Genomic DNA, 21,858 nt, shown 5'->3' with positions numbered 1-21,858 from the left:
GCTGACCCGGTGTCAAACTCAAAAACTTATGTTATGCAACTCAACATCACTACATAAGAGCTAGTTGCTTGATAGGCATTCAAGTATTTCTATGTTCTACTAGTCTTGAGCGGCATCGGCCAATCCAATGCAGGTAGACGTCTACTTATGTTTTTTACCAAAACAATGCACGGTGGCTATGTAATAGATTATGTACGATCTTATTGCAACTCCCAGATCGCATCTCCTCCTTACATGGGAAATAGATATATTAACTATTCAGCCCTGAAAGGGCTGATGTTAATGTTGGCAGCTATCTGCAAAAAGCACAGAGATCTGCAAGCGGATTCATTTCAGTTACATTTGGTATGGCCGCCAAATGTCGTCCTAGAATAGGCTAACACATCAGAGAAGTTGGATGAACTTAATCAAAATGACGATCCATTTCTACTAATTGCTTTTCTTCAGATGTTGATATAATTGTGCTCTACCTTCAGTAATATTTTTATCACTGTCATAACAAAACGGAGCTTCATTTGGTAGCTAATGTCGCACAAAATGAATATTTAGTTATTACTTCTTTATGGGCTTTTGCAGATAACTCCCCTGTCAGACAGAAAGATGCTGTCGTCTAACTAGGTTATGGGTCGCATGTTTTCTATCGTGATAAAAAGTGTACAGGCCTGACTCAAACAAGGATGTTACTGAAGAGAGTAAACTTCTTCGCAAACAACTGATTTGAGCTAGATAGCAACTACCACAATAACAAGATTGCAGCATCTAAGTCTGATGTGATACTGACTTTGATTCACCCGAATCTCGAGCTGACTCCTGTATTTCGATGGCCATTCGGGATTACTGCGAAAGTACCCGCTGTCCTATACATGCTCTTTTTTTCACAACCTGCGATGTTGAAGCGGGGCCGTAATGCAGTAAACCGTCATAGGCCCGACTGCTAGTTAGAGGTAGATTACTTAGCTGCCCTATATTTGTACGAGGTCCAGCGAATCGTGTGCAGTTTAATCGAAAGCCCATCCAGTAAATATTACTTATTTAATAATGGTATTTATTTGTTTACATAATAGGGCCTAGGGCTTTGTTTCATAGAACTGACACGCTACATGGGATTACGGCAAATGATTATGGGCTAGATCAGCCATTGTCTAAATGCCGCTTAACCATATGGTAGATATAATCAGGGGAAGATCATTTGTCGAAAACAACTGACGGGTCGTTCTGCTGTTCTCTGTGAAGTTAATGGAATATCTCAAACTTGGAACTTGCAACCTGCCGATTTTAGATGTCGTATTGTTTTACTTTTTCTATATATTGTTAACTTTGCTGACTTCTCACAGCTGATATAAACCCCGTTCGACACCCCGTACCAAGCAGATTATCCGTTTTTTTGTAACGCAGTCGATATTCGGTATGCATGTTTTATGAAAACGAACATCTTTGACCGTTTACTTTTTTATGATTACCCTTAATAAGAACAACAACATGAACTTAGATCTTCATTCGTCTGTTATTTTAATTCTCAGTAATTGGATGACTTCAAAATCATTTCAATAGGATATATTCATTGCTCACAACGAATATTTCCCGAGAATATATGTTTATGGTTTACTAATACTCGGTGCCGCGTTTTTATGAAAAAGCACCTGTGTTTACCACAGCAAAAAAATATGCAACATAAAGGCTCACTCTGATGTGATAATGAAATCATATGTTGTCGGTCTTGTTGGTGGTGTTATATAATAGGTCATTATCATTGCATGCCATTATTTGATTTTACTTGCAACTGCTTGCAGGATACGATTGACCGCAGAGCCACTTGGTGCGGCTCCCAAGGTATTAGACAAAATCAGATTACTCGAACCTGCATCGGACTGCACGCCTGAAGACGGCTGATCGTTGAACATAGCTCCTGTGTCCTCAACTGTCGAAACAGCAGATCTAACGTCTGAGTTTCTGACGATATTCGCCTTAACATCGGGCATTGTCATGACTGTTGGCGCTGTATGTCGATCTGTACTGAAGAGTTTTGCTGGGTTTGCAGCAGAAACATCGTCTGCTAGACTGCGCGGTACACGATCGCTTGATCGGATCGGCTGTTCCAGAAGCGCCGGACTAGACAACATTGTATTCAAAATCGAATGGGTCGAATGAGCCGCTCTAGTCACAATAGGAGCAGCCGAGCTCCCAGTAGCTTGAGGAACAGGTGAATGTGGTAGGTAGAGCTCTCGAATACAATAGAGAGAAACTCCTGCGCCTATTGTTACAAGTAATACTACGACAGTTGCCGTGATAACACAGAGTTTCGCTGGTCGTTTTTTTGTCTTCTCAGTTTTCTTCGATAAAGTTCCGGTTTTTAGCAGCGGAGTTTTACGCGTCATTGATTTAGTTGGCGTAGATGGGACAACCTCCTTTGACTGCGAAGTAGTCTCTCCAATTACTTTGGTAGCATTTTTCGATTCGGATATATTTGGTACGGCGTCTTTTTTCGGCGAAATTACGGGAACAATACTTCTTGCCACCATAGCCGTGGCAGGCACATTCGAAGTTTTTCCACGTTTCTTAGACTTTACCCTCTGATCAGTTTTCAAGTCGTTCGATATACTACGTTGTGGATCGTTAGAGTTTTTAGATGCGCTGTGTTCCTCGTCGACCTCCCCGCTATTTTCTTCTTCCTGAGGAGAAAGCGTTGGATCAGATGGCAAATTCATGTCGCAGGTCGTATAAAGCCGTCGGAAATAGAAAATGCTATTAGTTTTTCAGCCCTCGCTTTCTGTGACTAATCAACAAATTACTGCTGTTTTTTTTTCATTTCGAAGATCGTTGTCGCAGATGAAAGAGGCGTAATATAGAAATACTATGCATCGATCCAGGAATCGTCGGAACGTATCAATGTTTCGCCTAGCAAGATGAACCTCATTGGTTGCTATCAAATCCTTCTTTTAACTAAGCGATCACCTGTACTAAAACTCTCGTGTTGGTTGTGTTTAGTTTCAATACCTCATTAGAGCACTGAGCGGGCAGAAATTCGGAAGAAGCCCAACGCAGTTTTTTTCTTTCTATCTTCAACGTGTTCACGGGCTGATACTGTTGGGTATATTGCACTCCATACTGCATTCATACGACCGCATACATTCTTATCGCAAGGGGGCTGAAATGGTCTCATCGCGTCTACAGGCTCGCTGCCTAGACGGCGGGTGCAGCAGAACGCCAGTTCAAATCTACCAGCGCGCATATGTCTCAAAATCTTATGGAATATAGTAGAGCTCAATAAATAGGATATTTTTCCAATGGCGGTGTCATAATTTACTTTTGACAGATATTTTGGGAAATAGGTGAGCGTGTAGGAAATGAAGAACTGAGAATATACACGTATATAAGAGGGCTTTCTTTGTCTTATTTCATAGGAGTCAATTAATTAGCCGACGGTAACTGGTGGTAACACGTCAAATAATGAAGAATTTTAATTTGTCAAATTTCAGTTTTTAGTTACAAAGCAAAAACTGCTCGAAAGCATTATTGTATGGCTGGAGACTCAGGAGTGCTAGCGTTTTGGGCTTTGCTCTTTCAATTCGTACCGTCTTGATCAAAGTCAGGCTTACAAAATACTGAAACGAGTTTCAACTGTGTAGCAGAATAAACTACCGTTTCTCCGCTAAATCAGCTGTCTTGGCAGAATTCGAGAGACGTAGTCAATCCTTTAACCAACGTTATCTAATAATAGTAGACAAGTGATTGTAATAAAACCGGTGACACTATCACGCTCAAGTCTAAGAATAAAGCATACTTCCGGATGTAGTTATAACATATGTAAATAATATATGTGTCAATAAAACCAAGTGAGAATAATATATGCAAGGTCGTCTTGCCAGAGTATAACTATTACTGCATGTCTTACTTCAAGACAAGGCGAAAGTACTGCCAGCTTCATTGTTGACTTGTTCGTCAACCCCACCATTTTAAAGTTCGATATGTATTGTGCAGAGTAACACCCAGAAGAAAAACACAGATCATTGCACAGCTCATGATAATGATATGGGTCTTTCAACTACCGCTTTTTGTCTAGAGTGAAATTTCTCACTGTCTGTACCTTCCTTGTAACTTGAAACAATTGCACATATATAATTAAATCAGTTGCATATACTTTATTAAACGTAGTTATTTTTTTCATCGTTCTTAGTAGTATTACACAGCACGCCTTATGTGGAACGACAGTACCATCATTTGCGTGAAGATATGCGCCCGTTCTCTGTAGTCAATCATCTGTATTACCATCAGGAGACCTTATTTGATGAATGTTGATACTTTACGCAAGTAACTATAGGCCGGCTAGCACTTAATAAATCAAAAAAACCTATCATCTATGATTTTATTTAACAACCTTGTGCCATACTATTATGAATAATATATCTTAATTAAGATGACAATGCACAGCCATCATTTAATGAACATTAAGAATCTCTCTTTCGAGAAGACCTTTCGCAATTAATTAGTAAAAAATTACCATTTTTAAGCCTTTAACGTGTTCACAGACTGGTACTTCTGTACGCATAAAACAGAAACGTCCTAGCGCCTCAAAGGCTATGTCACGTTGTATAATGTAGATCGCGCATGCGCTACGGTACACTTCATTTATCTTTATTTAACGACGGTTTAGGCACCTGTAGAGGTCGTACCTTCAGTTTTGTACCTGACACGAGAAAGTTATACTTTCATTCGAGCCTAATGATAATAATACAGTCTTCTCTGGAATTTCAATGGGTGTCGTTCTCGTTCTGTCCTTTCGGCGCTTTCACAGCACGCACCGTGTAGATTTCGTCTTTCATCCACGTGCGGTAACAGCGGATGCTACTGTCGTGCCAGTGCTGTTGTAACGATGAGGTAAAGGCGGTCAGTGCATGCAAACTCGGCCAGTTGCACTTCACTGTTGTTGGTGTCCTTAAAATCTATCGGCCTCACGTCGCTAGCTAGTTAGTAAATGCGGAAGGTAAGCGTACGTAAGCAGCTCGCAGACTGCAGATATAGATACCTCAGTTGGTACTCGCTTCATGATTCGTACGCATAATTGCAACACAAATGTAAAGCTGACAAGGTCTCTCAAGGTATGTCCCAAGGTAAATGAGGACAGAATAGGATACAGCTTTGTATTCATAATGGACTTATAAAACTCCGAGATAACTTAGTTTCCTTATAGTAGTTTCTCAGCTACGTTCTTTTTTATTAGTTCAGCTGCAATCATATGCAGCAAGAATCCCCTCGTGGTGAAGTAGTATCACACTTGTAAGTTAAGAGCAATTTATTAGCCTTTAGAGCCTTTCACATTGTTCGGTGTGAGTTGTATCTTGTCACATATTCCCCCGTTTGTTTGACACTTGTGTCACGTATTTCTTTAGATAAACATCCGTAGTGTTCGTATCGTCTGTCCGGGTAAATTCGCGAAGCGGCCTTTTAAGAAGAAGGGCCATGTCTATGGCAAGGTAGGCAGGATTGATGCTGAGACCCAGTTTCACCTGTCGGAGTATTATTCTATGACGCTCATCTTCAAAAAGTGTGTGTCGGTTTTTTAACTAAAATAAATACAGTTAATCTTACTTGATTTTTCGACATCGAGTGCTTTGAGTGTCACATGAGAACTAGCGTGGCGCGCGAGTTAGGGTAAAATTTGACAAAAAGTATAAACTTGATGAAGCTAATAATAATCGTAATATATATATATATATATTACAGAGCCCTTTTTAATGTCGCTTGTTATGCATTGCAGTTGGCCACAATGTTTCGCGCAACATTTGCCTTTTTTCAAACAGTCAGAAAAAAATTGTTGTCAATACTGATACAGTTTATAGCGCAGGTTAGCAAAGAAAACGTCTTTGATAGGTTAGTAGGTATGAATCTTTCTTTCAAAAAAAAAAAAAAAAAAAAGTTGAACTTTGTATGTTTCTACGTCTACTGATGTCTATTTTTGTTTTTCAAACGTTAACTGTTCCTTCGTGAGAGCTAAGTCAGGTAGGATAAATAAGCCAATGGACGAATAACAAGAGAGCAAACAAACTGTAAAGAACGGGTTTAAGTATGAATATTGGAAGAACTTTGTCTACGTTAAAAGGCCTGAATATCGAATAGGGGAGGAATCAGTAGCAGACGTCAATTCGATGTTGCTTATGTATAATATCTTTAAACAAGGACTGGCTTATAGTTAAAAATGGAATACTTCTGGAAAGGAGGTACTTCCTTTATGAGAGGAAAAGCTGAGGCCTTTAATGGACAAAAAGGAAACTTATTTTTAGCGAAATAGTTGAATTCACGTTGACATATTTATGGACGAGATCCAAGTGAGCGATGGCCAGTATCGGCAAGTGACCAACTAAAGGGCATAAAACAACGTTGCCCACATATTCGTCTTATGGGTGACCACCTATTTTGTTCCAGGCCAGAAGGACTATAAACTCTCCCTAAAAATCTGCGCAGAATATATTTTCATATGTCATACGACGTGAAGTAGCCTAGCCTTACAGCCTAAATGCCATACATTTAGGATATTTTTGATACGTAAGCTTTAAATGTACGACAAGCAGATGTTTAATATATTAATGCATACTGCTAGCGCTTTATCAGTTCTTTTCGTTGCAAAGCACACAGCTCGATCGATCTTTTCGCATTAGTTCTTTCTGCTGGGGCAGAAGTAGCGTGACATTCTGGGCGCCGTGTTTATGAATGATTCGAAAAACTAAAGCAAATAGCGTTGCGTAAAAAAAAAATAGATGTTTTCATTCTATGTGCGTTATGATCGTTGCCGGCATCCGATAGCCGGAGTTTCTATGCTGCTACGTTAATAATCTGTCGTTTTTCGTTTGACCTTACTTTTAAGCCTTACGGAACATAGCGACAACTCAATTGTAAATTTCTTGGATTATGTTGCATAGTTCAGACGGACTACATATAGTTGCGATTACCTACTATTAACGGTAAATATTCGGACACATATTTAGTTTATTGGATTACACCTTAATACTTAAGTCAGAAAGCTGTGCGAAGAACGGAAAAGCCGCTGACGCAGATGGACCCACGTCTCTAAGCGTACGAATCATGTAGAAGTTGCGTTTAGCCATTGGCTAAATGGCCAAATGCCATTTAGCCTGTGGTATCGTGATAGCTTTCTAGATGACGATTTGCTATATATATATATATATATATATATATATATAAGCCGACCATTATCAATGCTATACTGGCTAGAATGGTACTTCAATAACTTTGAATATAAGCTTTGGGAACGAATGCATACATATTTTATAGACTCTTTTGCAATATAACAGATAACAAGTGAAATTTTAATCACTCAAATTTTTGAGACACCCTGTAATTATGCGAACATTATAGTATGGATTAATAAACAAATACGCGTACAAATGCAATAAAAGTGCTTGTAAAGCACTCATTTCCGTCAGTAAAGGGCCGATTCATATATATATCACTGCGTGCTACAGTGTGTATTTATATACAATGTAGTGGTATAACATTGCCCTAACTTCCAATCTGTGGACACGACCGGACTTATCCGCGCTGGGGCACGAATAATTTTTCACCAACTATAGATTCTGCCCGGGCAAAATACAAACAGACAGATGTCGACAGTGCCCACTTTAAGACGTATTGTTTTTTTTTCATGTAACTCATCGTAAAATGGACATACACAAATCCCGTAAGAACAGCGATCATGCCGGATGTAACTTTTTTCGAATTTATTGGCAAATATATACTAAAGCCTCCCATCTTTCGTATGTTTAGGTTATTTGGCATGTAATTATTATTCTTTGTCTCTATTACCTTCTTTGAGTGTAAGTTAGTATTGAGCTTCGCTTTTTCGTCCTCAGCGTTAAAACAAATAGGTGGAGACGGATTAATGAGAGTAGACGTTTTTAAGTTTGAAAAATACTTGAACTTTGAGGTTTTTTTACAGATTATGTTCAAAGTTTGATTATCATTAACCCAATTCCCGGTTTATGTTTGTCGTGAAGGTTTCAGAGTCAGAATAACCGTAAATTTTGGATCGGATGACACAAAGGGAACTCTGAAACGTACATATCGAGACTTCTAGCACTCCCTATTTTGTTAAGCAAACAACTAGAGTCAACAAAGATACGATAATTGGCTTCTATATCAAATAGACATATGTTATATTTCTGGCGTATGCGTGACTTGAACGCCTGCTGATTTGATTGAGCGATATTTCGACGGAGTCTGTACTTCACCGCAGACAACGTTCAGGGTATGCCGTAAATCTAGGACTTTTCGAAGATCGTTTTAGAAATTTCATTCGTTGATTTTTGTTTAGTACCGTCTCATTTATGAGGTGAGGCGTTGTCTCAACGAAAGAACAGGGTACCTCTCTAACAATCATAGCAAGAATAAAAGCATCTTGACCAAAACGTACACTTGACAAGCAAATCAATAAAATGTTGAACCGGGGAGACGGCGAGCTGCAAATGATGTCAATCGTAGGAGATCCGCCATCCGTAACGTTTGATTGACTAAAAAATAAGCTTAAAAAATGTATAAAGCCTTACGCCTCTTTTTGGAGATCCCGTTCCAGGCGAATGTTTTGTTTTTGCCATTTTGTGCCTACGGTAAGCTCAATTGGAGCTGAATGTTGAGGGGCGCAAATTTTTGCGTAAGCCACGATGTTTACTATTTTTCCAACGTTACTTCTGCGTTCAGCCAGCCGGTACCCATCCAACACAATGCGCGGCGCTTGATGGCTCAGAAAAGTTCGCTCAGTAGTCGGTTTAGACTCCTCTATCGAAAAATATCCGTAGTATAGAAGATCGCAACGGAGAGAAAGGGACTTTAGCAACTGCACAAGTTATGCGGCAGATCACCAAAAATGCCTGATAAAAGTGGGCTGTTTTCCTGGCCGGCTGACGAAGCTGATCGTTGCGGCGGTTTTCGACAGCTGTGCAGTTATGCCGTCAGCATTGACGCTACCGACGGTGGTCATGTCGGCACGAAGCGAAAGCGCGTGTTCCAGCACCCGCTACTGGACCAGAACCGCCAAAGGATCTCACGGCAAAGGGCAAGCGTAGATCGGAGAGGAGAATTCCGCCAACGAACGCACAGTTCGAAAATAGCTAGCTAGCCAATAACACAAACCCACTCGGGGTGCAACAGTTACTGATGCTGGAAGCCGCGGCTGCCATTTCGCTTACTTCCGCAGCTGCGCACTTTATAGACGAGCAAATTCTGTCTGGTGCTGGATAGAGAGCGACGCATGGATCTTGCCGTGGCTGTATATTTGGCTGGGCCGCGACTCGAAGGGTCCGTTGCTGTGTGCTCTTAGTTAAGTGTGGGGTGTTGGGCTCGAGCGGTTCTTGTTTCAGGTGTCGTGGGGTAGCGAAATTCGCACACAGTTTTCCTCAAAGCGGCAGCAAAAGCATCTTTTAGCGGCAATCAAGTGCAACCTAACGGACTCTCTGTTGGGGACAAGTGACGAAGAACGTGAACAAGACTCGCAATCAAGTGTCTTTTGCGTCCAGATCTGTGGCACACACTTCGTTCAATCGACGCTGTTTCGTTTTTAGATACAACTGTTTAGTGGTGAGTTAAAAAAAAAAACTACGTTTCGCATTTCGATGGATTTCTGCTGTTGAAACCCCCTCCCCCTCCCACACACACTTTCCTATCGGTCAGCTGAAGAACAAGGGAATGACTTGAGCTGGATAGAGTGAAGAAGTACTTTCCCCCATAGTTCAAGCACTGGAGTATTTTCTATAATTAGATTCCTTACGTGCAGTACCGGACATAAAACTCATTTTACTATGCAAGTCGGATATGTGTTTTCTCGGTGGACCACGTAGTTCATGACGGACAAATTGCATCGATCTGAATGTGGGTCATATCCCAATGGCCGATCCATCTGTGAAAATTTAATTTCCGGATGATTCCGTTATCACCAGTATGTGTCACATTTAGATATTCGTTATTTCGGCAAGAAGCCTAAGCATTGCTAAAATTTTCGGTGAACTGCTCAGTTACACACAATGAAATTCTGCTAAATCCAAATATTTTTTGGGCTGTAGAAACAACTGAATAGACGTGCTTAGGTATATTACGCGTAAAAAAAAGATAGAGCCATTTGAGCATATAGGAATGCATTGACTGTAGCAACGTTACGCCGCACATATTTCAATCACTTAATCCTAATAATAAAAGTCGTAGTAAAAGTGAACCATAATGTCGAGTGATTACCTTGAGTCTTCGTGCGTACTCCTTATGGCCAATTTCAGCTCTAACGAATGATGTCCGTAATGTACAAATTTTATTTCTTCTATGTTACAAATACCCTAATGCGGCGGTATATGTCAATCACACATATAAACGTGACAATTTTAGCTGCTAAGTTTAACCTGGCTGATGCCAGTGACAGGATTGTATGCAGTATCGCACCGAATATATTCGGCTGCAGAGGGCAAACTTCTGTAACTTACTTGCACAGTTGTTGTGTCTGGGAACGGTGTTAACTACCAATATTAAGAGAGTCTATCGTATATAAATGGGTGAAAATGTTTTTGCCTCGATCAGAGCAGAAACGGCTTACGAGTTTGTCACTTTTCGTCAACTGATTCTGATACTGGCGACGGCATATCTGGACGTCTAAGGGAAATATGAATTTCACTTTGGTTTTAGTTGAATCCATCAACAAATCCGCCTAGATAATGCAGCGACTAGAGTGTATAGTTATACTTTTACGTAGTTGTATTATAAACTGACGAGGAATAAAAGATAGAAACCTTTTCCAAAGAACAGCACAAGCCTCACATGATAGCAACACGATAAAGGGTAAACCTCTAAACCAGTCTATCACCAGGCTAAGCTCAAGTAGTAAAGCAAGTAAGAAGTGCAATTGTGAATTCGGCAAATATTTGCCGTATGGTATTATGGGGCATCAACAAGGAACAGCCAGCAAATTGCGCCTTGATTCATGGAGACAGGGGGTTTGTGTCTGGACGAATAATACCTAAGTTTGCTGGAGATCATTCACTGAGTGGCGATTATGGCACATTTTGCCAAAATCATATGTTTCCAAGTAGTTGACTTTCTGAACGCTACTGATGTATTTAAGGTCTCATCGCACAACTGGCATCTGGGGCCATACGCTGTATAAGGGCTATGCTAAGTTAGAAAATACAATGCATTCGTTTTTAGTTGCAATTTTAAACTTATTTTATATCATCACAGAGCTGAGATATGTTCCTCGCTCGAGCGACGTAGCTAGAAGTTCTACAATATCGGCTGAGGCCTGATACATTTGATCGTACGATCGCCTGTGTACCGCCATTTTGTCGCCAGCCTCGTTTTTTCTGGTCCGATTTTCTGGTTTTCAGCAAAGCTAAAACTGAATTTGCTCGTTCGTTAACATCAGAGGCGCCATATCGATTTAGCAATTAAATTGTTCTTGGTAGTCATCTTCGCTCAATCAAGGGAGCTATCATTAAAAATATAAGGACAATACCTTAAAACTGATATATGACATATATATAATGAACGTTGCTTTTATTGCCAGTTATAATAAGTTATCAAGAGTAAGTAGACAGCATAAGACTAAAGGTCCTCATATTGTTAAAGCGACTTAATTCACTTAGTTTGTTAAGAAGTCTTCGACACAAGTTGTGTGTGAATAGAAAAAGTAAACAGCAGAGTTCCCTTAAGAGTTTTCAAATTTTGACTCATCTGTCAACGGTTAATGAGGCAAACAGTATCAAAAATCTGCTCAGACTTCTTTATACCGAATACTACACGACACCGTACACTACGACGTCATTAGGGCTTTAATGGTAACTTTACTGTGTCTGTTAGAATATAATTTATCTTGTGTCGCGAGCTAGCTGTCAGAAATAATGGATGACGGCACGTGTTAATCACTGAACTCGACATATCTGAACGATGAGTGCTTAAAATTCTGCACGAGGACTGAAGCTGACGTGCTGCATCTTACGAGTATATTTATCTGCCCATTTGTCAGCTATCATACGTCCTCAACATAACATTATATTAATTCCGCTTACTGGGATCCAGGCCTTTACATTGCGGGTCCATGTATTGAATCATAAGCCAAAACCTTCGTAGACTAAACTGACTGACCATGGCCACGTTCGACGTTTCCTGTGTTTTACCAACAGTCGAGTATCAATAGATGAAGTTAACTAGACGCTGCTTATCTTGCGTCGCACTGTTGGACAATGGTCATTGTTACTTTTGAGAACAAATTATTTAATTCTGTTTTTAACTTAGTCTTGATAAATTAATGAATTATGCTATCAGTACATTCCTCCCCCTACACCAACTATAATATTGGAACACGTTTCAGCTTGACACGTCCGGCTGTCTACCTTTAAGTAAAAGACATGCCATGCTGTTTCGTGCCGCACGCCGTTATACTTTGTTGCATCACGACAGTGAGTTTATTTGCCTTAGAACAACAAAGTTTTCTCAAGAGTATTTATCTCTATTCGAGTAGAACACTTTATCACGACGCTAAATAACAGCATAATAAAATGATCTAGCTTAAACATACACACGTAAAGAATACTTTTTCCCACTAAAGTAGTACCATTGTTCTGGTGCCGTTTAACAGATACGACCATGGCCTAATTCCAATGGGGAGTGAACGAAGGGATGGTTAATTAGTTGGAACTAGTTGATTCAAACTTGTATAGGCATCCCAATATAGCGGCTAGGCACTTTTCAACGGATCTTCCAAAAATATCAATGCAACCTCCATATCAGTGTTCAAATGCTCGACGGCAAATGGGTAACCAGAAACAGCCTTGTTAGGTTCAGTCGGTCGTAAAGTTTCAATCATACCTAAAAGTAGAACATTACGTGAGTTATTTCATCGTAAATAATCGCTCCCGTGACCATGTTACGTTGCTAACGATTCGTGGTCACATGCCTCCTCGTGCAGTTTTAATAACGGTAAATACATTGTTGACATGCAGATTGTGACAGCTAATTTCTGGAACCAAAATACACGGATTGCTCTCACGATCAAAATCGAAAGTATATATATCGGTGCATTCTGCTTTGGCGGGCAATTTCTGTCATGGCGGCGGATTTGAGCAGCATACGATTTGGCCAAGCAGACGTTTATTCTACTGGCCATGACGTTACACGGAAGAGAAAACAATAGGTAAACCGCTATCTATTTTCGACCCTTTACAGGTAGTCTGACTTGCAGGTGGCCCTGTATTTAGCATAAGTATTGCTATAGTAATGATAATCAGAAGCAGACTGCTTTGTAGCCAATGGGCGGCGAGTTCTTTTAGAATTCATGACCTCGATGCTGCATCATCGTTTTACCAGTTGCCCGCGAACTCTTTGCTGAAAGTAGCTAGTATAGAAATAACAAATATTCCTTCTAAGATAAAAGAAAGGCACTTGAAGACTTCCCAAGCCGGTTACACTCGTTTGGAAAGGTAGCAAAGAAATGCTGGATTCTTTCTGCGAACGTTTCAGAGGATTTATGTGTAGGGCTCCAACTTAATTAGCCGGGAAAACTCTTTGGTGCTTGCTTTAAGAAACTCAATTTTTTTTTTAAGTCAAATTTCGTTGAAGCAAAGCCCCCTTTTTAGGTTCGGCCAATTTCTGTTCTATTCAGATTTCTAGTGAGACAGTCGTATTGTTTAGAAAAATTGTTTGAGTGCTCGATCTTGTTTTGTTAGAAGATACAGGTTTTGGATGAAAAAATCTGCTTAAATATGGGGCTCGAAAAGCGGCTAGAGGTGGCACTTTTTCGGCCATTTTCCGGTTGCAAAGTGTTGCAGCCTTGTTGACACCTCGTATGCGAATCAGTTGGGTCGTGGGTCTAGCGAACCCATTCTTTGCATAAGTGTAAATACCTTACTTCCTTTATAGCTACCATTTAGACGTCTGTCAAATTTTACGTCTCAGGTGATTCACAATTTGCAATTTACATTCCTCATCTGTAAGCGGAAAAGCTTAGAAAAACTACCGCACAAAGTTCAAGGCCCAATGTTTCGAACAGCTCGCCATGAAGTTCACGGTTACCAGAATCTGCAGTTTACTGGACATAATGAGCTGTTGTGCTAGTAAGACAGGCAGAAAGATTGTCACAATACAAATTAATTTTTATTCTGTGCTAATTATTCTTAGAAAAGAAAATACTTTAAACATGTATGCGTATTTGAATCTGGATAATTATGGGTTTTAATCGTTTTGCTAGTTGCTGTGTGCGGTGAATAGACACTCCTATAGAAAGATGTAGTACCTAAATAGGTTAGGCGTATGTAAGCAGACATTATATATATATATATATATATGCGATAGAAATAGCCATATGTTCTCCAGTTTCTGATGGGAGACCATCTTCAGTTTTGGAAACACGAAAAACGGCATTACTTCAAAAAATAATAAATAAAAAATATAAAAAAGGCAAAATGGCTCCGATAGATATTCTGAACCTCATTGTCACTATAAACTGCTAACCAAAATTTAAGGGCGCTTAATATCAATCTTAAAAATTGAACATTTTTATGTTTCGATAAAAACCTGTCCATAACCCAATCATACATAGAATTAGATCACCTGATTTTTTTTTTTACCAAAATCAATACCGGTAAGTAATTCCGAATAGTACCGATATTTATTTCAACCCCGTTGTCGCCAAATACGGGCCATTGAAACATATGTACGATAACTTTAGATAACCAACTGGAGTAGTCATTCCTTAAAAGTCCACGCGTAACCATAAAGTTTTACATCGTCCACAGCCCAAGACTAGCTTTGTCGGTTGTTATTATTATCACTAAATTAATATTTTCAAGAAAATTGAAGGAGCTCAGGTTAATGGATTTTTCAATCAGCGTCCATCAGAGACGTCATGATGATTATCATACAGACTTTTTGTGTGTACGGCAAAATATTTATCAAATAATGTCGAAAGCAGAAGTAAATCGAAATAGCCTAATTCATCAATTAGAGGACCAGCAAAAATAAAAAAGCCTTGAAAAATGCTTTTTTCGACCGATTATCAACCTCAATCGATTGATCGGAGCAAAGTTATTCGTTTTTATTTTTGAATCCCGTTATTCCAAACTGGGTCTCATCATGGTGGCTCTCTTGTCTCTTTTTGTTAATCTGTCCCTTTACCGTCCTGCTGATATCGTAGTGAATCGTTTTGAAAATTTGTTAGAACAGTGGGTCGCTGAAGAAAATCTCTAAAAAAAAACCTAGTACAAACACAGAGACACCCACACCCACCCACAGACGTCTAAACGACCACATAAGCACACGACCAAAAGCACAATTTCGCTTAGCAACTATTATGTACATGACCCCAAACACAGATCGATGACCTCTACATTTTTCCACTTTTTTCTCATACATCAAACTATTAGTTGTCCGCATTACGAACACAAGCTGTATATTTGGTTTCACTCAAATAGAGGATAGTTACGTCGCTTCTAATAGCTCAGCTATTAAGGCTCGATGTGTGACTAGTACATCGCGCTGTGACCTGAAATTTCTGACGTTCTATGCGAACGGGGATGAAATATTTGCCATTTTCATGATGGCGGGCAAACACAAAGGATATTTTATTCATCTGATTCTATTTTCCTTTCGTTCGTGCCGTTTATTGGTTTGCGTTTTTGTCAATAATAATGCTTGAAATTTTCGTCTTCGTTACCCGGGCGCCATCAAACACTTTAGCTGCTAAAGCACTTTATAGACATAGCAATTTTGTAAAACTTCTTCCTTCCCATAGTTACATCTTTCTCTAGTTTTTATTGTCTGTTACCGAACTACATCTGTTGAAGGAGCCTTTACAATAAGCGCCGCCACATTATACTATAACCCCCGACTGGGCTAATTTTTTTTAACCCATATGCGTACGACACTAGAACTTAGCACCTCTCCCGGTTCCTGTTGACTCGACTGGCTATTTTAAGAGCTGACCAACTAGTTTTCGATTTCAAGAGATTAGTTGATAGGTAAGTGCTTATAAAATGCTTACCGCTCTAGGCGAGATCGTGACAGTACGAATTAAATATAGAGTGTCTAAAAAAAAGCAATAAATTTATCAATCCTATTCAGATGGACTGGAGCTGGTATCGCCATATGCCCAAGCACCGATCGGGCGCTCGAAACATGGTTGTTACCTGTTGTTCGACAAATAATTATAGTAAACGTTATAAAATACTGTACATATAGTTTTTACTGATCCTTTTCTATCTCAGTCATGCTACTCCCATATGTACAGGTTATAGTAGTTTGTAGATACTTTGTTTGTTTAGGTTGTTTCTAGGAGCGACAGCATGAACAGCCTTTCGCTGCTGGTTATCACACGAATACGTTATGGCATTTGTGAATAACTATAAATTGTCATAGACTATCCAAACATGCCCCTCACATTCGCGTGTTCTGTTCTAAGAAAAGCGTATGCATTTATAATACGCGATAATGGAAAGGTACAAACCATGTTGTGCGATGTGTGCAGAAAAAAGATACTATCGTATACTTTTAAAGTTTAAACATCTGGGGCCAATCTCGATTTTAAACTGGTAAAGTAAAGGACATCTATCATCATGTGGTATGTCTTCTTTAGATGTCTCCAACGAGAACTATGTGTAATGGGTATCTTCAACGGTACTCTGGTGGTCGTTATTTGTTCTTAGAAAGTTGTCTTCGAGATATGGTAACTCGTCCACGGGACGAATTTCCTCCACATTAACTTCGAAGATGTGCTAGATGTTAACTCAGGAGACGTTACCTGTACGCACAATAGTTGCAAACGGATGAATATAGGTTCCTTGCTGAATAGAAACCAATGAGGCATTCTCCGTGTAAATGCATGCGTGTTCGCACATCAAAGAGACGCAATATGACTATTGATCAAGGCAGCGCCAATTTATTAGATCTGCTGTTTTAATTCGTTCTCTCTATTCTAGACAATAGGACAGACAGAGGTGGTATTGCGCACAAAGGTCGGGCGTGCGTAGTATTGATGAGATCAGAACTAAATTATAATGATGCCCACTTTATTTCACGTATTTTCACTTATTTATGCCCTTATTATATTCGCTTAACGTTGGCATATGTTCTACGGAGTGACAAGTGCTCATCATAGCGTACGCAATTGCTACAGAAGCCGGAAAAAGTACACGACAAAATCCCAAGTTCAAGGCTTTCCGGAGACACGAGCTAGTTTAGTCCAGTGTGTTTTTCTTCAGCTCAAAACACGGTTTCTAGATGCTATAGCTGTTCGTTGCGTACAAGCGACGTAGCTTCAGTTTGCGTAGGTGAACTTATGGCATTTGTCAACGGAAGGCCATTTCGGCCTTTAACGTTTAGCTGGCTATAAATATATACATTATTATTATTATTTTTTTTTTTTCGAAAATAAAAAATGATTTGCTTCGCTTGAAAAGGCCGCTTACATTCACAGAGTTGGTGAAATTTTTCTGGAAGAAGCGAATGCGCATCTGTAAGGCATCGCTACCTATACTTTCACGTTGTTTTATAATGCTGTATCATAGACAATCTTCTTTATTGAACGCAAGTAAGACTGGCCACTTTGCCATGGGTTCGAAGGTAATGAAAAGTGTGAATCAGATTGCGCCATGTGAGTATCTGTTTCGGAAGAACTTCTATACGATGCTAGAAACTAGGTGAAGTTTCTGACATTGCATGCATACGTGTCGTGTGTATTTGGCGAGGACCATCTTCTTAGAATTGCTTCAAATGAGCGTTTTTTCAAGTTGAAAGCTTAATCTTTGTTGGTTCACGGCGTAAGCGACACTACTCTGGATAGCCACTGGTACGAACAGCACCTGATTCAGCGTTGCACATTTTTCTGTTTTATCGCCGGGAAAATCAAGACCGAAAAGAAATCACGTCTAATCATCGGCAAACGGCGAAGCCCAACCGCCAGCTGGTAAAAGAGTCGACGCTCTATGACCAATCGCTGTTGGCGGCGCAAACGCCGAATGGTTCAGGCCAGGCCGAGCATGGCGTCGTCCGGGAATTCTCGCGCGCTGCGCGGGTTCTTACCTCGCTGTTACTGCGACTGCTAGCGTTATTACCACTGTAATCGTTACCAGTGAGCTGCTCCGAAGAAACGAATCTTATCAACATCGTTTTGGAGTCAGCGACGAATATGGAGAGGCGCCCTCTGAGCTAGTCTGTTCGGAATAGATCACACATACGCGGCAGAAATAGCGGCAACAGCAACTGCAGAAGCAATTCAAGGGACCAGTCGATGACCGAAGTCGACCCAATTACCCATTTCTGCTAGACAATTTCGGATTTCAGACAATTTCGAACAGAAGTGGTGCCGCAGGCCCTTCTACTTATTGTGATGCCGATGCTTACCAACGACCGCCAGAGCCGTCCAAGTTCGGTGCGCTTACTTACGCTGGACAGATCTCCTGATGTGCGCCGTGCACAAATATGTGAATAGAAGAGGGAGAGAGGGAGAGAGAGAGAGTGAGAGAGAGAAAAAACAACCCTAGAGAGCTCTTGGCCATTCCATGCTACAAAAATATTTTTGCGTGTAATGATGATGATGATGAAAAGGAAAGAGATAGCGGTATACGCCAATCATTGGACGCTGAAAGAGCCAGTGAAGCGGTTGTAGCTCACGACAAACGTCGACTACTACTGTCCAGTTAACTGAACGACGAGCGATACGTGCAGTATGTTTTGCATATCCGTTCACCCGCAAACATGAAACCGCACACAAATCCATATCGAACAGTCGTGGGCCTCTGATATGCGGTGCGCTAGACAGCAGCAGATTTATCCCAGTTTTTTTGTTATTAGTTAACGAAACGTGAACCGCATACTTCTGGTGCTATGACATCACTGTTGACAATGTTGCCATCAAAGTGCACAGAGTCACTGGTTGTAGAATGACTACGACCAAATAGAGGGGCCGCATTAAGTAGGAGCGTCAGTGAGAGTGTAACAGGCTAGCTACACTTTCCCGAAATTACCTTTGGCTTCTTGACGAAGAAGCCTATTTTGTATCGCTCTGCATGTAGGGCACCTTACAAAACTAGGCTCATTTGAACCTTACGAAAACTGCGTGCCGCAAAGTGAGCTATTACAGTACAACGATCATTTCTTGTAAGCCATTCCAGTGGCGTAGGGAATTGAGATACTGCCATTGAAATCATGGTACTAGGCCCATTGATAAAAGCTGAGAGTATAATATACCGCATAAATGGAAATTCCGTCGATGCACGGTAATGGCTTCCAACACAGAGGATGACTTATCGGAAGCTTATCGTTGCGACCGGAAAAGGTGTACTACTACAGTACATCGACAGTTTCTAGTTTCAATGAACGTTTGCGCTCGTCGACATTTGTGAGAGCATAAAACGCACTTTAACAACAAACCAGCGGCTATTCATTATTTGACTGGGTCAAAGAATAATTTAGGCATGTGACAGCAAGTGAACCCGAGGCCTTGTCCTCATATTCACCATGTGTCGAAAGCGGCTAAACCGTGACTGAACCCCATTTGTGATCAAAGTAAAGGCCAATATAACAGATAATTTTACTTTTTTGTTACTTGCAGGTTACATGGCAGACATTGAGATGGAGCAACCGGATTTTTTGACACGGTTTTTCCACCTGCCGCAGGATCCTCGGACAAAAGACTGGATTATGGTGAAATATCCGTCGATCATCGTCTGGCTCACTCTGGGCTATTTGTATTTCGTCAAGGTATGGGGTCCTGCGTACATGAAGAGTCGTCCTCCATACGACCTTAAAATAGCCATTCGAATTTACAACGGACTAAACGTTGTACTCAGCACAGGTTTCCTTGCCACCGTCCTACGCCTCACATACCTAGGTGGAGGATATAATTTTTTCTGTCAAGGTAAGCAGAACCTCAAGATCGCTTAGCACCCGCGCATTCCTATCACCTACAAGGCTGCTGAAATCATTATTTTTTATGCTCATGGATTTGGAGCGAACGAAAGGACTGTGCTGGCATACATTTAACGTACATATATTCCACACCTACGTGCATATCTATCCATTATTTTCTACTAACGGTAGTATGTGGACTGTTTTCGGTTACATTTTACGTTTCATCCTTTAGGCATGACATTCTCGACAGACGAGAAGTCCCTGACACTGCTTCAAGTCTATTGGTGGTTACGACTGCTGCGTATTGCTGACTACCTCGATACAGTATTTTTTGTTCTTCGGAAAAAGTTCAATCAGGTATCGACCCTGCATGTGGTGCACCATTGCCTTGTCGTGTTCGATTGCTGGTTTTGGCAGAGAATTGGCACTGATGGCCATACCTCGTTCATCATCTGTCTTAATACATTTGTACATGTGATCATGTACACATACTATTTCCTATCTGCTTTCGGGCCAGACATGCAAAAATATCTCTGGTGGAAACGCTATCTGACCCAGCTCCAGATCGTTCAATTCATTATTGCCATGCTGCACGGTAGCATTCCGCTGTTCGTCGACTGTGGCTATCCGAGGTTATACGTGTATTTGGCTATGCCACAAGGAGTTCTGTTTTTATATTTGTTTGTCCAGTTTTACGTGAATGCCTACAAGGAACGCCGGCGGCAGGAAGCTTATGGAATGAAGGCCAAGACGGCCAACGGATATTCCACTGTCTGTTCGCCTCAAGTCGGAGGCGTTAAAACTGACTAATTACATAATGTGCGCAGAGGGGAACAAAGAGAAAAAGCAATTCCAATGCTGAATCGGTTTCCACGTCCATGTCCAAAATGTAATAATCTAATGAAGCTCAATCGTAGACATTTCGCTGGGAAACAATAGGCCCTGGAACGACTGAACCGTTCAATTAAAATGTATTTAAACAGGGTCTGATACAAACAACCTCTGCGGAAGTCGTACGGATGCCGACCAAGTTATAGAGCTAACTTATAACTCTAATGGATGCTCGTCAGCCGGCTAATGTACTTGACTAAATGACTAAATGTAAGATAATTGGACTTGCTAGGCTCAAGAAATATTATTTACTCACAAAAAGAAAGCTGAATTGTGCTCATGGGGAATAAAAGCAGAGGTGCTATAGTCGAATATATTTGAGATTTATGCATCTACCGTTGTTTGACTGATTCCGAAATGCCTTAACACTAGCTTGCATTAAATTATAAATGTTGCTATTCTATTGAAGTCTATTAAAGTGCTTATGTGCAGCAAAAATAAGTTGCGCAGCCTGAGCGAGTACGTATTCTGAGTGGAAATGGTCTTCGTAGCAGCAATTTAAACTAATAACGAATATCTAAGAGCTCCGAAAAACAATTCTATAGATACATTTCTTCTCGTTTCTACGTACAGGTGACGAGAGGATAAATATTTATCGTTAGTATTTGTGCAAGTCTAAGGTGAAGCTGTAGATAGATATCTGTATATAACAGCAGCCTACTAGGAATTCGACAAGTTAAATGAACAAGCCAAGAAGTTGTAACAGTATTATAATGTAACAAAAAGAACAAATAAATGCTCAAGTCTCCTGATCTAGAGGACTTTTGTAATGTTTTATTAGTAAAAGTTAATGTCTAACTTCTAACTGTACATTTTTCACAAGAAGTGTGTGCTATATTTTTTTCTAGGGTTTGCTGTAGGTAGATATCGAAACATGTCGAACCAAGTAATGATATTTTCTTCGCCTTTATTTGGTAAGCGCTTAATACAACCTAGGAATCGTAAGCCAAATTCAGTTGTAATAAAATTTGTCTTAAAATTAAAAACTCAGAAAGTAAAGTTGAAAATTGTCCGCGTTGTGGGTGACTTGTAAAATAATCTAGAAAATAAAGAATATACAAATAAATAAAGTAAAAACAA

At 40.2% G+C, this 21,858-nt stretch overlaps 2 protein-coding genes across 8 annotated transcripts; one reads left to right on the top strand and one right to left on the bottom strand.

Annotated features, from left to right (window-relative positions):
* Positions 1-1,451: 1,451 nt before the first annotated feature.
* LOC111252127 (uncharacterized) lies at positions 1,452-3,238 on the bottom strand. Its single transcript, XM_022809599.2, has 2 exons — positions 2,995-3,238; positions 1,452-2,669 (listed from the first exon to the last, which is right to left on the bottom strand). The coding sequence occupies exons 1-2, from the start codon at positions 3,109-3,111 to the stop codon at positions 1,761-1,763; spliced, it is 1,026 nt and encodes a 341-aa protein (XP_022665334.1). The 5' UTR covers positions 3,112-3,238; the 3' UTR covers positions 1,452-1,760.
* Positions 3,239-8,177: 4,939 nt separating this feature from the next.
* LOC111252128 (very long chain fatty acid elongase AAEL008004-like) lies at positions 8,178-21,536 on the top strand. Of its 7 annotated transcripts, none has more exons than XM_022809601.2 (3): positions 8,178-9,585; positions 19,589-19,894; positions 20,120-21,536. In XM_022809601.2, exons 2-3 carry the CDS (start codon positions 19,594-19,596, stop codon positions 20,695-20,697), a joined length of 879 nt encoding a protein of 292 aa, XP_022665336.1. In that variant the 5' UTR covers positions 8,178-9,585; positions 19,589-19,593; the 3' UTR covers positions 20,698-21,536. The 7 variants fall into 7 exon arrangements, with proteins under 7 accessions (XP_022665336.1, XP_022665338.1, XP_086847959.1 ...); XM_022809603.2 differs by lacking the exon at positions 8,178-9,585 and adding an exon at positions 9,600-9,943; XM_086991833.1 differs by lacking the exon at positions 8,178-9,585 and adding an exon at positions 13,085-13,177.
* The last annotated feature ends 322 nt before the right edge of the window (positions 21,537-21,858 follow it).

Source organism: Varroa destructor, unplaced genomic scaffold (genome assembly GCF_002443255.2).
Source record: "Varroa destructor unplaced genomic scaffold, Vdes_3.0 BEIS01000005.1, whole genome shotgun sequence".
Taxonomy (NCBI): Eukaryota; Metazoa; Arthropoda; class Arachnida; order Mesostigmata; family Varroidae; genus Varroa; species Varroa destructor.
Note: the sequence above shows the minus strand (reverse complement) of the source record. Positions and strands in the feature narration are given on the sequence as shown.

What these genes read in the sequence shown, in the direction of transcription:
- LOC111252127 (XM_022809599.2), bottom strand. Translation starts at nt 3,111, where the DNA reads ATGCAGTATGGAGTGCAATATACCCAACAGTATCAGCCCGTGAACACG. An exon ending in CCGCTCAGTGCTCTAATGAG is followed by an intron (nt 2,670 to 2,994) that starts GTATTGAAACTA and finishes CTTTCTCCTCAG; the next exon opens with GAAGAAGAAAATAGCGGGGA.
- LOC111252128 (XM_022809601.2), top strand. Translation starts at nt 19,594, where the DNA reads ATGGCAGACATTGAGATGGAGCAACCGGATTTTTTGACACGGTTTTTC. An exon ending in ATATAATTTTTTCTGTCAAG is followed by an intron (nt 19,895 to 20,119) that starts GTAAGCAGAACC and finishes TTCATCCTTTAG; the next exon opens with GCATGACATTCTCGACAGAC.